Source organism: Sceloporus occidentalis, unplaced genomic scaffold (assembly GCF_023333645.1).
Source record: "Sceloporus occidentalis isolate IW3139 unplaced genomic scaffold, rSceOcc1.0.p SCAF_1, whole genome shotgun sequence".
Classification (NCBI taxonomy): Eukaryota; Metazoa; Chordata; class Lepidosauria; order Squamata; family Phrynosomatidae; genus Sceloporus; species Sceloporus occidentalis.
Genome location: NW_028316981.1, coordinates 93,787,899 through 93,809,131, shown reverse-complemented (window position 1 = coordinate 93,809,131; position 21,233 = coordinate 93,787,899). Strand labels below are relative to the sequence as shown.

The following is a 21,233-nucleotide window of genomic DNA, read 5'->3' as shown; positions in this document are numbered from 1 at the left end:
TTAGTCCATCTCAGGAGCATCTAAAAGAAGCACCAACCCCATCTACTCTCTCTGCCACAGCACCACTTCCCTTTTTCAATGCCTGACTGGAGAAATAGCACCACTGGTGATTTTTGGCACTTCCCCTCAAAAGAATGCTGGGAGAGTAGATGGTGCCAGTGCTCTTTTTAGGTTATCCCGGGATGGAGAAAAGTCTCACCTTTCACCACTCTACTCAGAGAAAGAGGTGGTTTCTTTCTTTCTTTCTTTTTGGTATGAGTTAATACTGTACTCTCTTGCCTTTAATCCTTTTTGACGTATTTTATTAACCCTGCCTGCACTTGGTCACCTCCCACATACATTGCACAGCCACCATTTACCATAGTTCCCTCCTCATCAACCAAGCCTTTAGTGTGAGCAAAAGCACAGCTGTCAGAATTTTGTTAGTTCTTTAGCATCGTTTTTGTTTCAACCTTTACATCCTTTATTACATGCCCTTAAGTTTTACTCTCGATTTATCCACAGGTCATATCAAAACCCATAATTTTGGCCCTGAAACCTTCCCCTCGATTTATAAATTAAGTCAACTTAAATACAAGTATATATGGCAGTCTTTTCTGTTGTTTTAACCTGAAGATTTCTTTAATATGCTTTTATCCTTTTTCAATTTTGAGTTGTATTTATCTGGAATTTTTAAAAACTGTTTCTATTTTTGTACTGTATGCTATAAATAAATAAACTTAACCAGGAGGCTGATTGGCAAGTTCATCCTAGCATTTACTAGTTATCAAGCAATTCCTAAGATACTGAGTTCACATAGCCCTCTGTTTTTGAGAAATGTCCTCATCCTCTCCATGTTTTCATACCATAAGCAATGATGCTAATTGTGCAACTTTCCTGCAGCTACACCTACCTTTATATGGTTTTTTTTTGGGGGGGGGGGAGGTGGCTTGGGGGTGGCTTTTCTGTTCTCTACATTTTCCATTGTGTTTACTAATGACTCCTTTCCTTCTAAATCATAAAGATTAGCCCTTTCAGTCCTGGGCTTTTAAAATATGCTGCATATATATTTTTCAACTTTTTATCTGGGATTGAAGGAAGCAGTTGTGGAGTAAAAACTGCAGTCGAATGACTGAATTACTGTTGATACTCTTTACTGCAGGGGTAGGCAACCTTTTTGAGCCGGGGGCCGGGTTGCTGTCCCTCAGACAACTGGGGGGGCCGAAGCCAAAAAATAAATAATTAAATAATTAAATAATATAGGACAACATTTTCAAATGTAGGGCACTTTTTAAAAATAGAGGACATGCAAAAAAAATGATGATTTTTAAAAAATGTTAATATAAATGCATGTTTCTTAGGCATTATCAAAATGGAGGACATTTGGGCCTCACAAGCTGGCTGATATCAAAATCACCATCACCATCATCATTATCATCATCACCACCACTATCATTGTTAAAGCAGACCTTTTAGCATTAAAAGCAGCAAAAATAAACAGAAATGCACTTTGGAAAGTCACACTGTCTCACTTTCAGAAAGAGTGAGTGCATGTCTCAGAAACTGACTGATATCATCATCATTATCATCATCACCACCACTATCATTGTTAAAGCAGACCTTTTAGTATTAAAAGCACCAAAAATACACAGAAATGCACTTTGGAAAGTCACACTGTCTCACCTTCAGAAAGAGTGAGTGCATGCCTCAGAAACGGACTGATATCATCATCATCATCATCATCATCATCATCATCATCACCACTATCATTGTTAAAACAAAGCAGACCTGTACAAATGGAATGGAAATCCTCCTCCTCCTCCTCCTCCTCCTCTTCCTCCTTCCTCCTCCTTCCTCCTCCTCCTCTTCTTCCTCTTCCTTCCTTCCTTCCTTCCTTCCTTCCTTCCTTCCTTCCTCCCTCCTCCTCCTGCTCCTTCCTTCCTCCCTCCTAGCTAGAAACTCCTCCTATTTAGCCCTGCGCGTGGCCCTGCAGGCGCGTGCAGGGCTATAGGAAGCCGCGGGCAGGTGGTGGTGGCGACGAACTGTCTGCGGCCTGCCCTCCTCAGCGCCGTTGGCGCTGCGATACCGCCTGCGGCAATCGGTGGCAGGACCGGGCTGGGGCCGGTCCTGCCGCCTCGGCGGGCCGGATGCGGCCCGCAGGCCAAGGGTTGCTTACCCCTGCTTTACTGTATGCATATGCTTATCCACAGGCACAAGTACAGCGAATGTCTCATTAATCAAATCCACAGTTATTTCAATTTTTTATATAATCCATAAAGAGCTGAACTTATACAACAAGATGTGTAGTTAAGCTTTTCCTAAACTGGCACTCTTTAAATGTGTTTATTTAGGTATTACAAAAAATCATTTAAGTAGTCTAAAGCAGCCTTTCTCAGGCTATCGGACATGAAGGGCTGGCAATTTTTTTCTCAGTATGCCAGGAAGTAGTACCATATTTGTGTTCACTGATTACAATTGTTTCTTTCATGGTAATTTGCCAAAGACTAGCAGCCATAGGCTTAAAGGGGCAGTACCAGTCCATGGACCACCACTAATCTAAACAAACAAGAGCAAGTTTTTAGAATCCCCACTACCATCTTCCCACTTCATATTTTCTAGTTACCTTAATTTTTTAATTATGTGTTATGCATTCCACAGGACTCTAGGCAAGGATGTACATGCTAAATGTGGATACTATGTGCACCAAGGCAACCCAAATTCCACACCCTCTATAAAATTTGCATATGTGTGGGTGTTCCGCATAATTAAATTGATTTGGAATAATTAACCTAATTCTATTTCTGGGAGTCCCAGAGAAGCCTCAGTGCTGTGAAGAGCATAAAAATGCTGCATCCTGAACACTTGGTATGATTCCCATCCTGGATTTTATTAACTACTGACTGCATCACTTCAAGCCTATTTTGGGGTGAACTTCCATAGGCAACATGCTACATGGATAAGGTTTTCTAATACATGATTCATAAGTCACCTGTGCTAATGCAAACACATACCTGATTTTTTTTTCTTGTCACATGTACTACATGGGATAAATACTGGAGTCTTTATTGTGCAGTAAGGTTTCCCTGAATTTGCCACATGGTTTGGTGATCATCTACATTGGTCATTCATAAGATATAATAGGCTCCTTCTTTATAAGGGAGTGGTGGACACCTTCAGCAGGTCTAACAGGGTCATTGCCCCCCTAGAACAAACTGCAGGCTGCACCACATTTCTGACACTGTCACACACACCTGAAATTTGGCAGTAAAAAGCTGTTGTTGTTTTTTAGAAAAAAAGTTATTCTTGTCATTCTTGTTGCTAAAACAAGGCAGGAACAAAACAAAAAACTCTAAAACACATAATCACAATGGAAGAATGAAAGGAAACAAAAACCCCACATGTTAATCAATGGTCAAAACTTTTATTTCTTAAAACACATTTCTACCTTATCACCAATTGGCCTTCTTAAGGGGCAATTCAATTCCCAATTTCTGGAATTGCAGTCTGCACTCTATACAGAAGAGGATCTCTGGTTATTAAAAGAAAGGCTTCTTCTAATAATCAAAGACCTACTTCCATCAAGAGTACAAACTCCAGAAATTTCTGAGAATTTAATAGCCCCTGAAGAAGGCCAATTCATGATTAGGCCGAAACGCATTGGGCTTTTTAAGAAATAAATATTTTTGAGCATTGTATAGGACTTTGTCTCTTTTCATTCTTCCACTGCTAAACCACAACATACAGGGATTGCACACCTTTTTCTCAAAGTCATGCACAATTTTCCTTGCATTACTTCCAAAGTACAGTATTTTTTAAACCTTCAAATGGGGAAGGGAAAAAAAGCCAGACAAGTTGCCACATGCACCCTTAAAACATATTTATTTGTTTACATATATCTACTGTTTTTCACTTTTCAAAATTCTGAAACATTTAAAAAATAAAAAGGAATGTTTTTAAGGAACAGTTTATCTTCTAGTTGAAAAGGCAATTGGATTTAGGCCTTTGAAAGATTCAAATGCTAGCTATTTTCTTGAGGTGTATTCTGCAAATTCATGTATATTTCATTATGCTTTAATATGTTGATGTTCTGCTTCAAGATATGTGTGGGTATTTTCCCTTTGCCAGGAAATTATATTGTGAGATCCCTAATAGTCTGTGTGTGATATGATGGCAGAGATGATTTATTGTGAAAAATGTAAAGGGGAGGTTTTTCCAATCAATTCAATCTGCAAATTCTACTGGGATAGTAAATCCATGAGCACAACACAGGAACCTGTAGTAAAAATAAAGCAAAAATAACTGAATAAGAAAATGCTTGTCTAAAAAGCACTGTACGTATAATTGGGGGGAGGGGCGGGAGTGAACATAACCATTTTCTTCCTCTGTGACCATTTTAAGACAGCAGGAGCAGAATAATTCACCTGCTTCCTAAAAAGAGAAAATTTGATGAGCAAAAAAGCAGAAATTATTGGTAGAACACTCCAGAAATCTATTGTGATACAAGTGACTAACACCTTTACAGAATTAGTCAGTCAGTAAGTGTGGAAAACACTGCCCAACAAAAAGTTCAAAACCAGCAATAATCCTGTGGATTAGGGCATTCTGGCCTATATTTAAGAAATATAGGCAAACATCCCTACATTTCCTTCACAGCAAGGTGGACTGCATATGGACTCTATATTTCTTGAGAATAACCCTAAAAAACTGGAGCATTAAGATACTAAAGTGTGGGGAGGGAAGGCTGAGATGCTAAGACAACTGATGTGTTGCCCAATATCAATTTAATGCATGGGTGTATAATTGAATAATTGTGTCTTACAGGCACAGCCCTGGAATGAGCGGGCTTTTGGAATGCAGCAAAAAAAAGCTGCAGTTGGCCCTTTAACTACAAGTGTAATATTTTGCAATTTTTATCATCGCCCAAGTTGCCAATCCACTGAAGGAGCAGCTTGAGGGTGGGCGTTTTAGCTCACGCAGCGTTTATTTTTTGCCACCTCTTCTGTACAAGTGCTATAGAGAAACATCTGATACCAGGACAGGCTCTCTGAGCTTTATATATATTTGAAGCATTCATACAATCAATAAGTAGCTATAGTTTGGATCAGCATTGTATGAGATTTTGATTCTCCCTTTGTTATTTTGTTACATTATATAGCTGAAGGCCGGTAGTTAGAGACTAAACTAGCGATGAATTGAACCTTGGGGCAAGTGTGGAAGTAAGGGGAAGTCACTCCTTTCCTTACCCTCATTTTCATGGAGGAAGAGGGATAGTTAGAGGGAAGGAAGCCACCAAAAGATTAATCCACCTAGTCCAATATTTTCTACTCTCACTAGCAAGAGCTTTCCAGAGTCTCAGGAAGAAAAGTTTATTTCCCATTGCTGTTACCAGATGCTTTCAACTGGAGAGGCCAGAAAATGAAGCTGTGACCTTTTGCATGTAAACCACACACAACACACACACACAGCAACTGAGTTGTAGGCCCTCTGCCCTTCTTATGTTCCTGCCATTTTAAACTAAGGCTCCTTACTGACTACATTTATGCTGACTGACCTCACATTAAAGCATTAAATGAGAAAGAGGAGTAAAGATGTGTAATCTTCTGTGCCACTGCCTGGCAACCACACATGGATATCTAAATGCTTCCTACTAGACCACAAAGAATAGAGGACACTTATATGGTAGTACAGCAATTACTGGCATGACTTTCTCTTCCCCTGTTTTGCTACTGTAAGGCTAGCAGGATGGATGTCTCTTAATTTAAAGTGGAGATGGGGGAGAATTAGTTCCCAAAGATTTCCATCATCACCAGTTTCCCAGATCCTGGTTGCTGGTTTTGAATAGTCCCGACCTACATACATTCCAAATTTAATGGTGCAGCCATTGAATTGCGCTTCAAAGTAACATCTTTCTGTACCTAAGGACCATCTCAAATAAGCATCTTACGCAGAAGTCCTTAACTTACTTTTCAAAAAATTCACATGATTCCAACATGTGCTGCAACATATCCATCAGCCCACACTACATATGCTGAGTATTGTTATTTAACCTCTTCCTGCTCATCTAACCAAAGAAAACCAGTTGCATTATTATTCATATTAACAATTATTTGTGATCGTAGAAAAGTTCCATTTTACTGGAAAAGCAAACTTTGGCCTGGTCCAGACAGACGCGAAAGGACGCCCTCATCACGTGCGAGGGGCGGCACTTCTAGACGCCCCACACCCCTTGCACATGATGAGGGCGTCAAAATGGCGGTGCCCTGTATAGATGAGCGCCGCCATTGTTACATGCCGGATGCCACGGCGCCATTATGGCATCGCGAGTGCACCACTGGCGCACTGTGACATCATAATGGTGTCACAAGAAGAACCCGCTTTTCACGGGTTCATTTTAGTCCGCGGGGAAATCCCGCAGTCTGGAGGCTGCAGCTTCCCCGCGAACCAAAACTAGGTGCCAGGACACCGTCCTTTTTGGACGGTCTGTCCCACGCCTTTCAATTGTAAAATAAGACTGTTGATATTATCTACAATTAATGTGACTGAAGAACCTTCACACAAAGATCTGTGTTATGTCACACAGAAATTTTTCTCTTTTAAATAAAAATAATATGGGGCTAATGTATACATTACAGCTACCAAACAGAGCAGGTGGATTAAGACAAAGAAAGGAAAGTGCAAGCCAGAAGGCAAAAGTTAATATGGCGGGCCTTTGTTGGTTCCCAGGGATCATTCAGCAAGCTTTGCAAGAACGTTTGATATGAGTTATACAATACCACATGGCTTGCTCTAGCCTGTTGTCAAGAGTCTTTCTTGTTGAACCCACTTAAGGTTTTGTTCTTTAGCCAAAGCATGATGATGACATGCAGCTTCACTCTCCAGCCAATATCCATCAGGTCTGTTTCAGGATCCCTTATGGCAGTGGTTCTCAACCTTTGGTCCTCCTGGTGTTTTGGACTTTGTCTTCCAGAATCCCTACACATTAGCTGTGCTATTTTGGGCTTCTGAGAGTTGAAGTCTAAAACATCTGGAGGAACAAAGGTTGAGAACCACTGCCTTATGGATTTAGATCCTGACCCATAGAAACTTTAATACAACAACCATCTCCAAGTCATCACTATGAAGATTTTAGGCAATAGGGACCATGTGTGGACTTCCTTATTATTATTATTATTATTATTATTATTATTATTAACCTTTATTTATAAAGCGCTGTAAATTTACACAGTGCTGTACATGCAATCATATAATTGGACAGTTCCCTGCCCTCACGCTTACAATCTAGAAAGACACGACACAAAAGGAGAAGGGAGTGGTGGTGGGGAAGGGGCCTTTCTGGTAGGATAATACATATAAAATACATAGCAATATAGGAAATGATTCAATAAACAGACAACAAAAGAGCATCAAATAGCAAGTGACAATTATGCAATGCCTGGGAACGCTTCTCTGAACAAGATGTCTTCAGCTCCGTTTTGAAGCTGATTAAAGAAGTGATGGCTCTTGTTTGCGGGGGAAGAAGGTTCCAGGAGTGAGGGGCAGCGAGTGAAAAGGGGCGAATCCAAGATGGGGCAGAGGAAATCCTGGGCTGGGACAGCAGACCTTGACTACCAGAACGGAGGGCCCTAGTTGGAAGGTGAGGAGAAATAAGGTCTGATAAGTAAGGAGGGGCCAGCCCATGGAGGGTTTTAAATGTCAAGAGCAGGAGCTTATACTGAATGCGGAAAGGGAGAGGGAGCCAGTGAAGGGATGCCAACACAGGAGAGATGTGGTCAGAGCGGTGGGTGGATGTGATAATGCGTGCAGCTGAATGCTGGACAGAGATTAAAGGACGGAGGTGAGAGAGAGGAAGCCCAGCCAGGAGGATGTTGCAGTAATCGAGTCGTGAGACCACTAGGGCATGAACCAGGATCTTGGCAGTAGAGGCGGAAAGATAAGGTTGGATTTTAGCAATATTGTACAAAAAGAATCTACAAGCCTTGGCTGTGGTCTGGATCTGAGGGATACACGACAGGGAAGAATCAAAAATAAAACCAAGACTGCGGGCTTGCTGGACTGGTTGAATAGAAATGTTGTCCACAGAGACAGAAAAGGAGTGTTGAAGGGTAGACTTAGGAGGAAAGACAAGAAGCTCCGTCTTGGACATGTTGAGCTTCCAACGCCAATGGCACATCCACTGCGAGACAGCTGTGAGGCAAGACGCAACTTGCTGTTCAAGCCTTGGAGAAAGGTCGGGGGTGGAAAGATACAACTGGGTGTCATCGGCATACAGATGGTAGGAAAAACCAAAAGAGCTAATGAGTTTACCTAAGGACAGTGTGTAGAGAGAAAACAGAAGGGGACCCAGAACAGAGCCCTGGGGAACTCCAACAGATAAGGGAACAGAGGATGAAGTCTGACCACCTGTGACCACTGCAAAAGATCTGCCAGACAAATAAGATCTAAACCAGTCGAGAACAGAGTCTGAGAACCCAAGGTCAGAAAGTATATCAACTAGAAGACAGTGATCAACGGTGTCAAAGGCTGCAAACAGATCAAGAAGGATGAGAACAGAGTAGAGGCCATTAGCCTTGGCCTGTAAAAGGTCATTCAAGATCTTAGTGAGAGCTGTCTCTGTAGAATGCCGTGGGCGGAAACCAGACGGAAAGGGATCGAGGATGGAGTTGGCTTCAAGAAACTCAAGACAGCGAGAATAAATGTTATTGGCCTGGAACGTCCATCAGATCTAGCCAACCTAGTGAGGGATAGTGGGAGCAGCTTGATCACTAACCTTAATAATAAGGATTCACTGAAAGGAATGATGAGAACTGTAGTTCACCAACATGGAAGGCCAAAGACTCCCCATCCTTGCTACATGATTTTTAACATGCTCTATTATCAGTAGAATCAAGCCCAGCTCAGAACATTCCTAAACCATGAGATATTATCTAGAAATACTCACAAATGTCTGATCATAAAATTAACTATAAATCTCATGTTTGGTTTCCTTATACATCCAGAACAGCTTTAAATATAAGTACAGGCCACGTTAGCGGCAGCACATCATTTGGCTCTCAATATACATATATTAAGCAGTGCAACACATAATTTGGCAAACAACATACATATATTAAGCAGTAACAGTTATTTGCTTTTGGAGCAGAACATTACCTGTAAACATGGCACAGAAATATGGACTGCAGGCTGCCAGGACAACACGATGGGCTTCAATCTCGACATCTTCAGCTACAATCACCACATCACAGAGGAGCTGCTTACTGTGGACACATCAAAAATTAGGTTTTCAGAGCACATTCCCACACCATGTTTTCTACATGAACATTGAAAAGGTACTGTTGCCTCCAACAATTCTTTTGTTATAAAAATTGTGAAGAAGTAATAGAACAAAGCAAGAAGCAAATGACCTCTTCAGCTTGTATAGTAACCTTGTGAAATTACCTTGGTTTGTAAAGCATTGCATTGGATTATTCCATCCTCTCTAAGCAGGGCAAGCAGAAATCTAATAAGCAGACTATTCCTGTGAATAAAAAGCTGAGATAAAGATGAAGTCTCTGGCCCCATACAGACAGGCCAAAATAAAGCTGCTTCGGGCCACATTGGAGGTATGCTGTTTAAATTATGCATGCCTCCTAACAGTCCAGAAGCCGCGCCAAAGCCATGCTCTAATCCTAAAGACTGTAGGGTGGTTTTGGCGTGGCTTCTGGACAGTTAGGAGACATGCATCATTTAAACAGCATACCTCCAAAGTGACCCGAAGCAGCTTTATTTTGGCCTGTCTGTATGGACCCAAAGTTTTCAATATGCAGCTCAAGGGACAGCTCAGATTAAAAGGGAAATGTCTTTCTTCTGTACATCTAAATCCTACAGAATAGTTTACCTTTGTATTGTTTGATAGTGCTACCCACACTCACTTGCTAGCATGAGTAGACAACCAAGACATGGTCCCAGTGGACACATTGATTCTCACATACTGTTTATGTCCTATTTCTGTCCTCTTAAAAATATGACATTCACCAAGTAATCCACCAACTTGCACCAATTTGGTCATCTAAAAAATAATTCATCACATGAGAGACTGAGCTGTCATTGTTTGGGCTACATTTTAATGTGCAGAAACATAGTACCTTGTTTATTTAAATAGAGTGAGAGAAGTACAGAAAGTCCTTGATAAGTAAATTATGTTAAGAAATTATGTTAAACCAGACTCATCTATGGATACATAGCAAGTTGAAGCAATCACAAATTTGGCAATTATGTGCCATTTATAGATTTGCATCTTGCAGATTTGTTACACTCACTATTAGCATCTTCCCTGTTTGTAGCATGACAAAGCAGAACAAGGTTACCATATGAAAGAAAAAGAATGGAAATAATATGGAACAGTCAAGGTTTCTCACATGCAATTCATACAACCATCAAAATTGAAGTCAGTGGGAAAGCTGACCAACAGGGATAGAAAGAATCCTGCTGACACATAAATGGTTTTACAAACTAAGTTGAGAGTGGCTGGTTATTTATTAAAGTTCACATTAAATAGACTCTAATAGTCAATTCACTTTAGTTTAACAAACATCATGACAATTTAGCTCTATTTTAAGGTGGGGGATGAAAGCTTAGTGTCCAAATATATTAAAAACAGAAGCTCACCAAAACATGTATGCATAGAATCATTGGAATGAATACTGAGCTGATGATATTTATATCTGCAGCTCCTGCAGAATATTTTTTTCTCTGTAATTGTGTGTGGGTGTTTTAATATCAGTAATATTCCATTACTGGTTCTGAAGTAGTTTCTAAATACGTATATGGGAATGGCATAACAGAGCTTTGTCTCCCTTATGTTATTCTTTTGCATATTAGCACAGCAGTGTCAGGTAAGACTTCTTCTAGGCCTTCTCTTTCTGAAAATTCTTCCAAAAAAGGTAAAAAAATTATTCTTAAAGTTAGGAAATGCATACTAGCCTACTCATGACAGCTAGATTTCTTCATGTGATAACAAATGTGGGTGAAAGAAATCCATTTCTGGATCTACTATGGAGGAGAGGCCTTGTAATCCACCCCACCCCCACCCCTTAATATAGGTTGCTTTACCCATTCTCCTTATACACAAGGAGTGCAAATGAAGTAACTGGCTGTGGTGGTAGGGTCTTCCTGTGCCCTATCAGCCTGGAACACAAAAAAGGACTTGCCATTGTCACTGACCTGGGATACCACAGAAAGAGTAGAAGCAGATATGGAAACTGAGGGCCTGAACAGACAGGCCAAAATAAAGCTGCTTCGGGTCACTTTGGAGGTATGCTGTTTAAATGAAACATGCATCTTAACAGGCCATAAGCTGCACCAAAGCTGAGCTCCAGTCCTTACTACTGGAGTGTGGCTTTGATGCATCTTCCAGCCTCTTAGGACGCATACATCATTTAAATAGCATACTTCCAAAGTGACCCGAAGCAGCTTTCTTTGGCCTGTCTGTTCAGGTCTTTTGGCACATCTTATACCTCCCCATCACTGCCAGTCCCTCATTTTCCAATCTCCTTCTCCAAACAGTACCATAGCCAGCCCATGCAGATGACCTTATAACTTCTGGGATCCTCCCAGCAGCCAGGATCAATATAGACATACTAAGTTTAGGGGGGGGAAGGAAGAAGATGAAGGAGAGCACTCACAAGCTAAGAAAAGAAGCAGACATTTTCTGGCTGTTTTAAAGTCCCAAGAGCATCATGTGCTGCCACTGGGCAAGCCAATGACCCATCCTCTGTGACAGGGAAGCCTCAGAGACTGCTGCTGTCACTGCCACCAGCAATCCTTGGAACTCCATGGCAAACAAACGGGTGGCAACATGAAGCATCACAACTTAAAGGACCAGCTGCACCTCTCGCTGACCCACAGAGAGACATGTAGGGAGAAAAGACCCTCTTTACCACCCACAACCATAATCAGTTTGCACTGGTTTGGAAAATGCCATACACAGAGCATCACCATGGAAATCAGCCTTTCCTAAAAACAAGGGAATGTAAGCATTCAAGCAAATGCCACAGTTTAGTTCTGCAACAGCTCAACAACAGCAGGAAGCCAAAAGCATAAATCAGCCACAAGCATGCATGAGAAGAGACAACAGAGGCTTAAGGGCAGCTGTATTCTTGTATGTTTAGAAAAGCATCATACACCACACAAACCATTAGCTTCCATTAAGGGCAGTGCTGTCACTCTCTCTTTCTGTCTCTCTCTCCCCACATTATCCCTCACTACAATGAAGTTACAATAGGAATAATCTAATATTATGCCATACTAATGTTTCCTGTATTTAAGTTAGGCAGCCAAATGCCCTGGCACGCAAACAACTGTAGTCTAGTCTCTTTGTGTTCCCTGCCAGCAGAGAAGAGACAGAAACACTCTCAGTCTCAAGAGAATAAGGAAGCAATACAACACTTCACACTGCTTCCCATTATTACTGTGCTCTTTTTGACACTACAGCCATGAGGTGAAAACTGATCTTCAGTGTCTTCATCTCCTAGCACAGCTATAACGTTTAAAGATCAACTGTTACAGAAGCACAGGAAGTCATGGGAATCATTATCAAGTTGCTGTTATCAAACAGTATGATGCCAAATCTTTATATCATGGGCCAGCAAAGAGTAAAACCATCAACACACCACTACAAAAATAAGTGTGGGGTTTTTCCCCAAAAAAGAGGCTTCTTGCACCCTCAGGGAAGCAATTCCACAGGGAGAAACAAACCTGTTTTAGGGGCCTTTCCCCCTAAACTAGAAGTCATCTTTTTCATATCTCATCTCTCCTCCAATGAGCTCAAACTTGTGTACATGTGTTTCCTCCCCCCCCCCCCTTGTCACTTTATCCTCCCAAGAAGCCTGTGAGATTGGTCAGGCTGAGATTGGTCAGGCTGAGAGTGTGTGATTAGTCCAAGATCACGCAGTGAGATTCACACAGTTCATCAGAGAACTAGTATCTGGAATCTTATGCTCCATTCCAATACTGCTAACCATCAGAGCCACATTGCATGAGCCAATGAAAAAGCAGGTCCAAAGTCACTTCTGGCCAGGCTAAGAGCACAGCTACATATAATGTCTGCCAGGTTCCTTCATGGCCAGACTTTATGGTATTTCCACTACAATAAAGCAATGTCAGCATAGTATAGTGGTTTGAGTGTTGAGCTCTGGAGACCAGGGTTTGACTCCCCACTCAGCCTTGGAAGCCCATTGGTTAATAATAATAATAATAGTAATAATAATAATTTATATTCCGATTACTCACTCAGAATCCAACTGGATTACGACAATATAACAAGATACAGTTAAAAATTGTAAAAAAAAACAAAACCCTATCCCTCCCCCCAGTATAAAAACATAGTAATACTAAAAGGAGATTAAACCAGAAGGACATTAAAACAATAGTATAACAATTAAACTAGGTAGGAGATTTGCAGGAAGTTTATAGTGGGGTCCAGATAGGATGGAAATGAGGATGGAGAAAAGAGGAGAAAAAGTGGGAGGGGGGGCAGGTAAATGGAAGTGGTCTAGTCTGGAAAGGCCTGTTAGTTGAAGTTCCTCTGACTCTCTCAGAGGAAGGCAAAAGCAGCCCACTCTGAAGAAATCTAGCCAAGGAAACGCCAAAGTTTTCCATCATGTAAGTTATCTGAACAACTCTAATATTAGTTTCAGGAACCACAGTCTGATATGAGTTTCATGAACCACAGTCTGATATTAGTTTCAGGAACCACAGTCTGATATGAGAAGCATCAGTGCAAACCATCCAAGAGACTCATATGATGTGAAACTTCATACACTTAAAGATACAACCAAGCTTTGAGGTCAGGCTTCAACTGAACATCTTTTTCCCAAAGGAAAACTGCACCTTGAATTCTTCATGTTTTAATCAACAAGTGGCTAAATAAGTGCAAGATGGTTTAAAAAGAACACAAAAGAAGTACCTCCTCAATTCGTTCATGACTTTGAATGCCTTTCCCATGTGACAAGCATTGATTGTCACTGTTGGCTGGTCCTTATCACCATCTGCCTCAGGTGGCTGGGGACACCTCTTGATGCTACAGAGAAGAGGGGAAAAAGAAATGATTTCATCCCTTTTTATGTTCAACTACAGTAAAATGTGGCCAAATAATTAAGCAGACAAAACCACAGTCTCCCTCATTCACATGCTAGGTTTTACATGGCATAACCAGCTGTCCATGCTGTGTTTACAAAGTATAACTGGAACACCCTTTTAAGATTTCAGCTATGCCAGAGTGCATGCCTTCTATGAAACTATGTAAAATATGTGGCAGGAACACATGCAAAAGTTTTCTCTTGAACCGAGACAAATATTTGTGAATACTAGACATGGGTTTTAAAGTTTCAGAGGAGACACATATATAACTGATCATTCCTGAAATTTTTTTAAAAGGAAGCTTAAAAATACACACTAGGATTTTACAACTGATCTCTTTACTGTAGGCATCATACTTTTTAATACAGCTGGAACAAGCTAGAACACAAACTACATTGCAAAAAAGCAGGAAATAGTGAGTTATTCATCCTCCTTCCAAGCATTGTGCAAGGGGAAATGCTTGTGACTTCCCTGTATACGTTCTTTAATTTCTTCACTGCAACATGAAAAACACGTCAGTGAATACTTCCACTTAAGATCAAAGGTCAACTTGCATTACCATAAAACCAGAACTTGGAAAAAATAGTTTTTTGAACCAGTTTGGTGAAGCATTCAGACATCAACACTGGCCAAGCTGGCTGGGGGTAGGGAGATGTCAATCCAAGAGATTCAGGAAATCTGCTTTCTTCACCACTTTTTGAATCTAATAGATAAACAGGTACACACATTTCACAAGCCTTTGCACAGCAAAAAGTTGTCATCTTACCCAGAAAACAGGTGGTGTTGAAGCAAATCACGTTCCTATTTTATTTCTTATAGTTTTATCTCAGCCTTCTTCCCAGAAGGAAAAAGCACTATACATAGTTTTCTTCTCAATTTTTTGTCTTCATAACAATGCTTAAACAAATAGGTACTGCTTGGCTAAATTCTTAAACGCATACCAGTTGGCTTTAATCTGAAATGTGTAATGTAACTCAGAGTGAATATATTTTCTTCATCCAAAAATGACTAGTTATAGATCTAAAGCCAGTGCCATTCCTCCCCTTGAGCTAGAAACAAACATAAAACCTTATCAAACCAGTTCCATCTTCAAACAAAAAACACATTCATTGACCGTACTGTCAATACAGGTATAGGAAAATACCTCCCAAAAGGAGAAGGTTAACGTAACCATTCCCTAAATAGAAAGACCAAATTTAAACATGGCACAAGCAAAAACAAAACTTATCTGTGCTGCATTCTGCACAGACAGCTTCCTGTTTAAACTGTTTACACTTCCCAATCTCTTGGCTCCGCAAGCTTGATGGATCTCATAGGCTGAAACAGACAGGCAAAAAAGTGCCGCCTTCAAGCTGATCTGGGGCCATGGCATGCAGATGACACATGCACCCAGATCAGCCGGACCATCCCAAGGCTAACTAATGCAGTTCAAAGCCAGCTGCAAAAGGAGTGGGGGGAAATTGCTCCTTGCCAGCTGTTCTGTGGCCAGGACCACAGCAGCCAATCACCACAGTCCTGCAACTATCAAGGGTTGATCAGGGCTGGAGTGGCCTCCGACTGCTCCAAGCTGCCAGCCTGTTTGACCTCACAGAATCACAGAGCTGGGAAGATATCCCCAAGGGTCATCCAGTCCAACCCCCTGCTATGCACGCATACACAATCAAAGCACTCCCAACAGATGGCCATCTAGCCTCTTTTAAAAACCTCCAAAGAAGAAGACCACCATTCTCCAAGGCAGTGTGTTCCAGTGTCAAACAGCTCTTACCATCATATACAGTATGCTCAAGCAAGGTGAGCCTTTACACAAGACATTAAAAACTCTTTCCGTACTGCAAATTAATCACTAAGGCCCACATAATTAAAGAAATACTTCTTGCCTCATTCATCTCATTCTTCCTCATTCCACTTTCCTCGATATGTTTCCCTCACCCACAATACTCTTTGTGTTCTCCTCCCATGGCACCTCCATCACAGTCACCACAAATTACTGCACCATCTTCAGAACTTTTCCTTGGTATGACCTTCCAGTGACTTCCACTGAACATCTCAATAACAGCTCCTTCCTCTCTTCTTTTTAAAACAGTGTCATTCTTAGGGAGTGTGGGATTTATCAGCGTTTGCTACCATAAGGGAAGGGTATAGGGTGGAGAGTTGGTATTACTGCTATTTAATGTGATGGTTCATGGACCAGCACCAGTACCTGAATAGTTTCCAGGAACAAAAGAAACAATTGAAGCCAATGGGCACACGCATTGTCCCCGTCCCTGTCACATGGGGAGGGGGGCTGTCAGTACCCCACACCAGATAGCCAGGTAACTGATTAAGTTGGTAAGCTTAACTTTGGTCCTCCAGATGTTTTGGACCTCAGCTCTCAAAATTTCTGCCTGTTTGTAAAGCTGACTTGGGCTTCTGGAAGTTGAAGTACAAAACAACTGGAGAGCCCGTGTTTGGAGGTTTTTAAACAGAGGCTGGATGGCCTTCTGTTGGGAGTGTTATGATAGTGTCTTCCTGCATGGCAAAAGGCTGGGCTGGATGGTTCTTGTGGTCTCTTTCAACTTTATGATTCTATTTTTCTAGGTATTATGGTAGTTCATCTATGAAGAACCAAACAAGATTACTGTTTCTGATGAACAAGGTCTAGGTTATTAGTACAAAGATGCTGAAAATAAGTTCCTGAGGATAACCTAAAGTATGAGGAAATTATACATGAAATCAGGCAAAGACTAGGTCTAAGAAAGGCAGCTATGGAATAAATAGGCAAGACTCTATAAAATGAAAAGATATAATATGAACACTAAAGTGAGGATTGTTCATGCCATTGGATTTCCCATCACTCTGTATGGATGCAAGAGCTGGACAGTGAAGGAAGCTGATAGAAGCCAAGATAACTAAATTGAGGTTGTCATACTTTGGCCACATCATGTGAAGAATGACTCTAGAAAAGACAGTAATACTTGGAAAAATCAAGGGCAGTAGAAAAAGAGGAAGGACACACAGTAAATGGATAGACTCAGTTATAGAGGACACAGCCTAGATCAAGGAAAGTAATAGTGTTATTCTATTCTTTGGCCAGGTCTCACCTGGAATTCCACCACTCTCTGTTGCTGTGTGTTCCACTGTTGAACAGCTCTTACTATCAGGAAGCTCTATGTAATGTTCAGGTGGAATCTCTTTTCTTGTACTTTGAATCCATTGCTTCACATACTAGTGCCTAGAGCAGTAGAAAACAAGCTTGGTCTTTCTTCAATATGACATTATTTCAAATATTTAAACGTGGCTATCATGTCATCACTTAACCTTCTCTTCTCCAGGCTAAACATGCCCAGCTGCCTAAAAAGCTCCTTACAGGACAAGGTTTCCACACCTCTCCTCTGGACACACTCCAAATTATCAATATCCCTCTTGAATTGTGTTGCCTAGAATTGGACATAGAATTCCAGGTGAGACCTGACCAAAGAATAGAATGACATTATTACTTTCCTCGATCTAGATGCTACACTCTTATTGATGCCTCCTAAAATCACATTGGCTCTTTTAGCTGTCATACAGCACTCATGTTCAGCTTGTGGTCTACTAAAGAATCCTGGATCCCTTTTGCTTATAAGGAACACCACACTACACTCCCCCCCAGTATCACACCTGTAACACAGATCCCAGCCAGACATACAGTGCAAATGACTAAGAAAAAAGATTTGTATTGGCCTCCCCATGATCATAACCCCACATTTGTGCCACAGCTATGGACACCTGGAAGGGAAACCTGCATTACATGCTCATCACAGTCAGGACTACACAGCACAATAACATAAGTGTGGTTTCAAACACTCAAACAGAGCCAGCATTGGAATACAACATGAAAGCTTCTTAACAAAGATTTGGTAGGCTAAGACTTTTTCTAGAACAAAGAATGTAATGTGTTTGTACAACTTAATAGTTTGATCAACAGAGAGATCTTGTTTCTCTTTGTGGCACAATCCCTCTCCTAGTATTCACACAAACAGGGCCACAATTGGCTACAGAATCAAAGATAACACATACCGTATATACTCAACTATAAGTCAACCTCATGTATTAAGTTGAGGTCAACTTTTGGGGGCAAAAGTATGGATTTTGGTATGCCCCGTGTATAAGTCGGGGGTCAAAATTCCTGAGGCAGCTGAGTTGCAGACAAGCTGCAGGGCGACCACCACCCTGCCCAGCCTCTCCGCAGCGGGGCTGAGCGATCACCCTGCCCAGCATCTCCCCAGACAGACTCTCTCCCTGGGGAAAAAGCCTGGCTACAGAGAGGCTTCTGGAAGAGTAATCGCCCTGCCCAGCATCTCCTCAGCCAGGCTCGCTCCCTGGGGGAAAAGCTTGGCTACAGAGAGCCTTCTAGGGGAGCGATCGCCCTGCCCAGGCCCTCCAAAGCCAGTCTCTCTCCCTGGGGAAAAAGCCCGGTGATGCTCCCCAGCTGTGTTGTCCCTTGCGGAGGCAACCCGGCTGGGAAGAAGGTCGTATCAATTACCTATAAACCCGTGTATAAGTCAATCCAGGTTTTTTTGGGTCAATTTTTTGACCTAAATTTCTCGACTTATACACGCGTATATATGATAAGCCATATCCTCTTGATCTTCCAGAGTTTTTGTATGTCAGTTAGATCATCCGCAGTCAGTACAGAAATCTTAACAGCATCAGTAAAAGTGGTCAAAGTGCAGTTCATGGGCCATATGCAGTCTCCAAAGTCCCAATGTGCAGACCCTGAAGCAGTCCTGAAGTCCCAAAATAGTTTGCTCCCTTAGAAGCCCTAAAAGTTTCCAAAATGAGTCAAAATCCCTGAAAAATGCAAATACTTCCCCAATAGCCCTGCCAATAGCCCCAAACCAGCTAAAGATTTACTAAAAATGAAACACTGGATCATGGCAGGTACAGTGGAAAAATGGCCTCTGCCCTATCCACAAGTGCTCACCTATTTAGCAGTGGTCCCCCTTACAGGAGCTCTGCAACCACATTCAGGAAAGTACAATCTATTTCCACATGCTTAAGGTTGCTGGAGGTCAGGTCTTATTTGCATATTTTGTCTCCCATTTTAGCCTTAAATGTATACAGGCAAATGCTTGATCAGTGCTACACTCTCTCAAGAACTCTAGTCCTAGAGTTCCTTGTATTTTGAGTATCCAAAATGCTTGGGACCAGAAATGCTTTGGATTTCAGATTTTTTCAAATTTTGGAAAATTTGCATATACAGTAGGCCTTTGGTATCCGCTGGGGTTTGTTTTAAAGACTCGCTGTGGATACCACAATCTGTAGATGCTAAAGTTACTACAATGATGTAGTAAAATAGTGTCCTGAATATAAAATGGAAAAATCTACGTTTTGCTTTTTGGCATTTAAACAATCTTAAAATATGTAGTTTCAAAGAATGGATAATTGAATCCACTGATATGGAGGGCCAACTGTACATAATGAGATATCTTGAGGTGGTGTCTCCAAGTCTACACACAAAATTCATTTTATGTTTCATATATAACTTATACACACAGTCTGAATTTAATTTTATACATAAATACAGTCAGCCCTTCTTATACACAGAATTTTTATACACGGGTTCAAGCATCCATAGTTTGAAAATGTTTTTAAAAAGTATAAATTTCAAATATCAAACCTTGGTTTTCTATTTTTTATAAGGGACACCATTTTGCCATGTCATTATATTTAATGGGACTTGAGCATCCACAGATTTTGTTTGGGGGGAAGGATAGGGTTTTTTTAGAATTTTTAACTATATCTTGTTTTATTGTTGAAATCCACTTGGATTCCGAGTGATTAAGTGGAATATAAATTATTACTATTATTATCATCATCATCATAATCATCCACGGATCTTGGAACCAAACCCCAGCATATAACAAGTGTCCACTGTATTGTTATGTATGAAACAAAATCTGTGTACACTAATCCATCAGAAAACAAAGATGTCATTGTCTTAGAGACTCATGTGGACAATTGGTGGTAGTTCTGGATTTTGGAGTATTTCAGATTTTGGATTTCCTGATAAGGGATACATAACTGTATACAGGTGGAAAACTGGGATGGGAGCAAGAAAAGAAACACCATAATTTTGTTGCTGCTGCTGCTCATTTTCAACCTACAGAGACCCTAAGGTGAAAATATCACTGATATTTCTTGGCAAGATTTGTTTAGAGGGGTTTTGACTTTGCCTTCCTCTGAGGACATAATATCCAAGGCCATTAACCTCAGAGACAGAGAAGTATAGACTACTGGTAGGACATAAAAGCCCACAAGATGAGCATACAGTGGGCCCTCCACATTCACTGGAGTTAAAGGCACAGGACCCCCATGAAAGTGGAAAAACTGCAAATAAAAACCCACTGTTTTTTTTTTTACCTGAGAGAACACTTCTCTAGGAATCTCTAAGTCCTCCAGCACAACATCCACCAGATATTGACCATAAACATCCAACGGATGTTAACAATAGAATCACACGGGTGGACTTACAAATGTCTAGAGAAGATTTTTCTCTAGGAATCTCTAGGTCCTCCAGAGTGATTCTACAGTCACCTTCTGACAGAGCTGTGCTGCTGGAGGGCCTAAAGAGTCCTGAAGCAAACTTATTAATCAGGTCTGCAAATAATCAAAGCTACAAAAGTCAAAGTCACATCAAAATCCACAATTCTGGCCCTAAAACCTGCCCTCAACGTATATGTAAGGTCAACTTATAATAGAATATATATGGTACCTTAAAACTCTTTCAATTTCATTAAAGCCCACAAGTTTCTCCCCAGGCCAATCTCCCTAGCAGGACTGCTGCTCCATTCAAGAGTAACTAAGTAAATAATGGTGCACCACTCCCCAATAAGCCTACGTGTTTGAATGGCCTGTCACCTTACAGCTGGCAGAACTTTTAGCATCCTTCTTTGACTGATGCAATGGAATTATGCAGGCAGACTGACCAATTGGGGAAGATCCTCCCTGAAAAACAACAGATGTTGTAGGATTTTTTATTTAATGAAGACATGTCTCCTGATAATATATTGACAAACGGCCAAATTTATATTTGAATAGCTTTAGTAGTAACATTTATTGAACCCCAGTCATAGTTACGAGATATTCATTCTCCAATGTTGGGTTTCCAAACACTT

At 41.0% G+C, this 21,233-nt stretch overlaps 1 protein-coding gene across 5 annotated transcripts in view; it reads right to left on the bottom strand.

Annotated features, from left to right (window-relative positions):
• The window catches only part of KLHL3 (kelch like family member 3), a 94,259-nt gene that overhangs the window by 58,114 nt on the left and 14,912 nt on the right, over window positions 1-21,233 (bottom strand). For all 5 annotated transcript variants that reach the window (XM_089529575.1, XM_089529557.1, XM_089529593.1 and 2 more), the window contains exons 2-3: window positions 13,922-14,035; window positions 9,127-9,233 (exon numbers count right to left, since the gene is read on the bottom strand). In XM_089529575.1, the coding sequence (XP_089385701.1) occupies window positions 9,127-9,233; window positions 13,922-13,959 (145 nt within the window). In that variant the 5' untranslated portion in view covers window positions 13,960-14,035. The remainder of the gene's footprint in view (window positions 1-9,126; window positions 9,234-13,921; window positions 14,036-21,233) is intronic.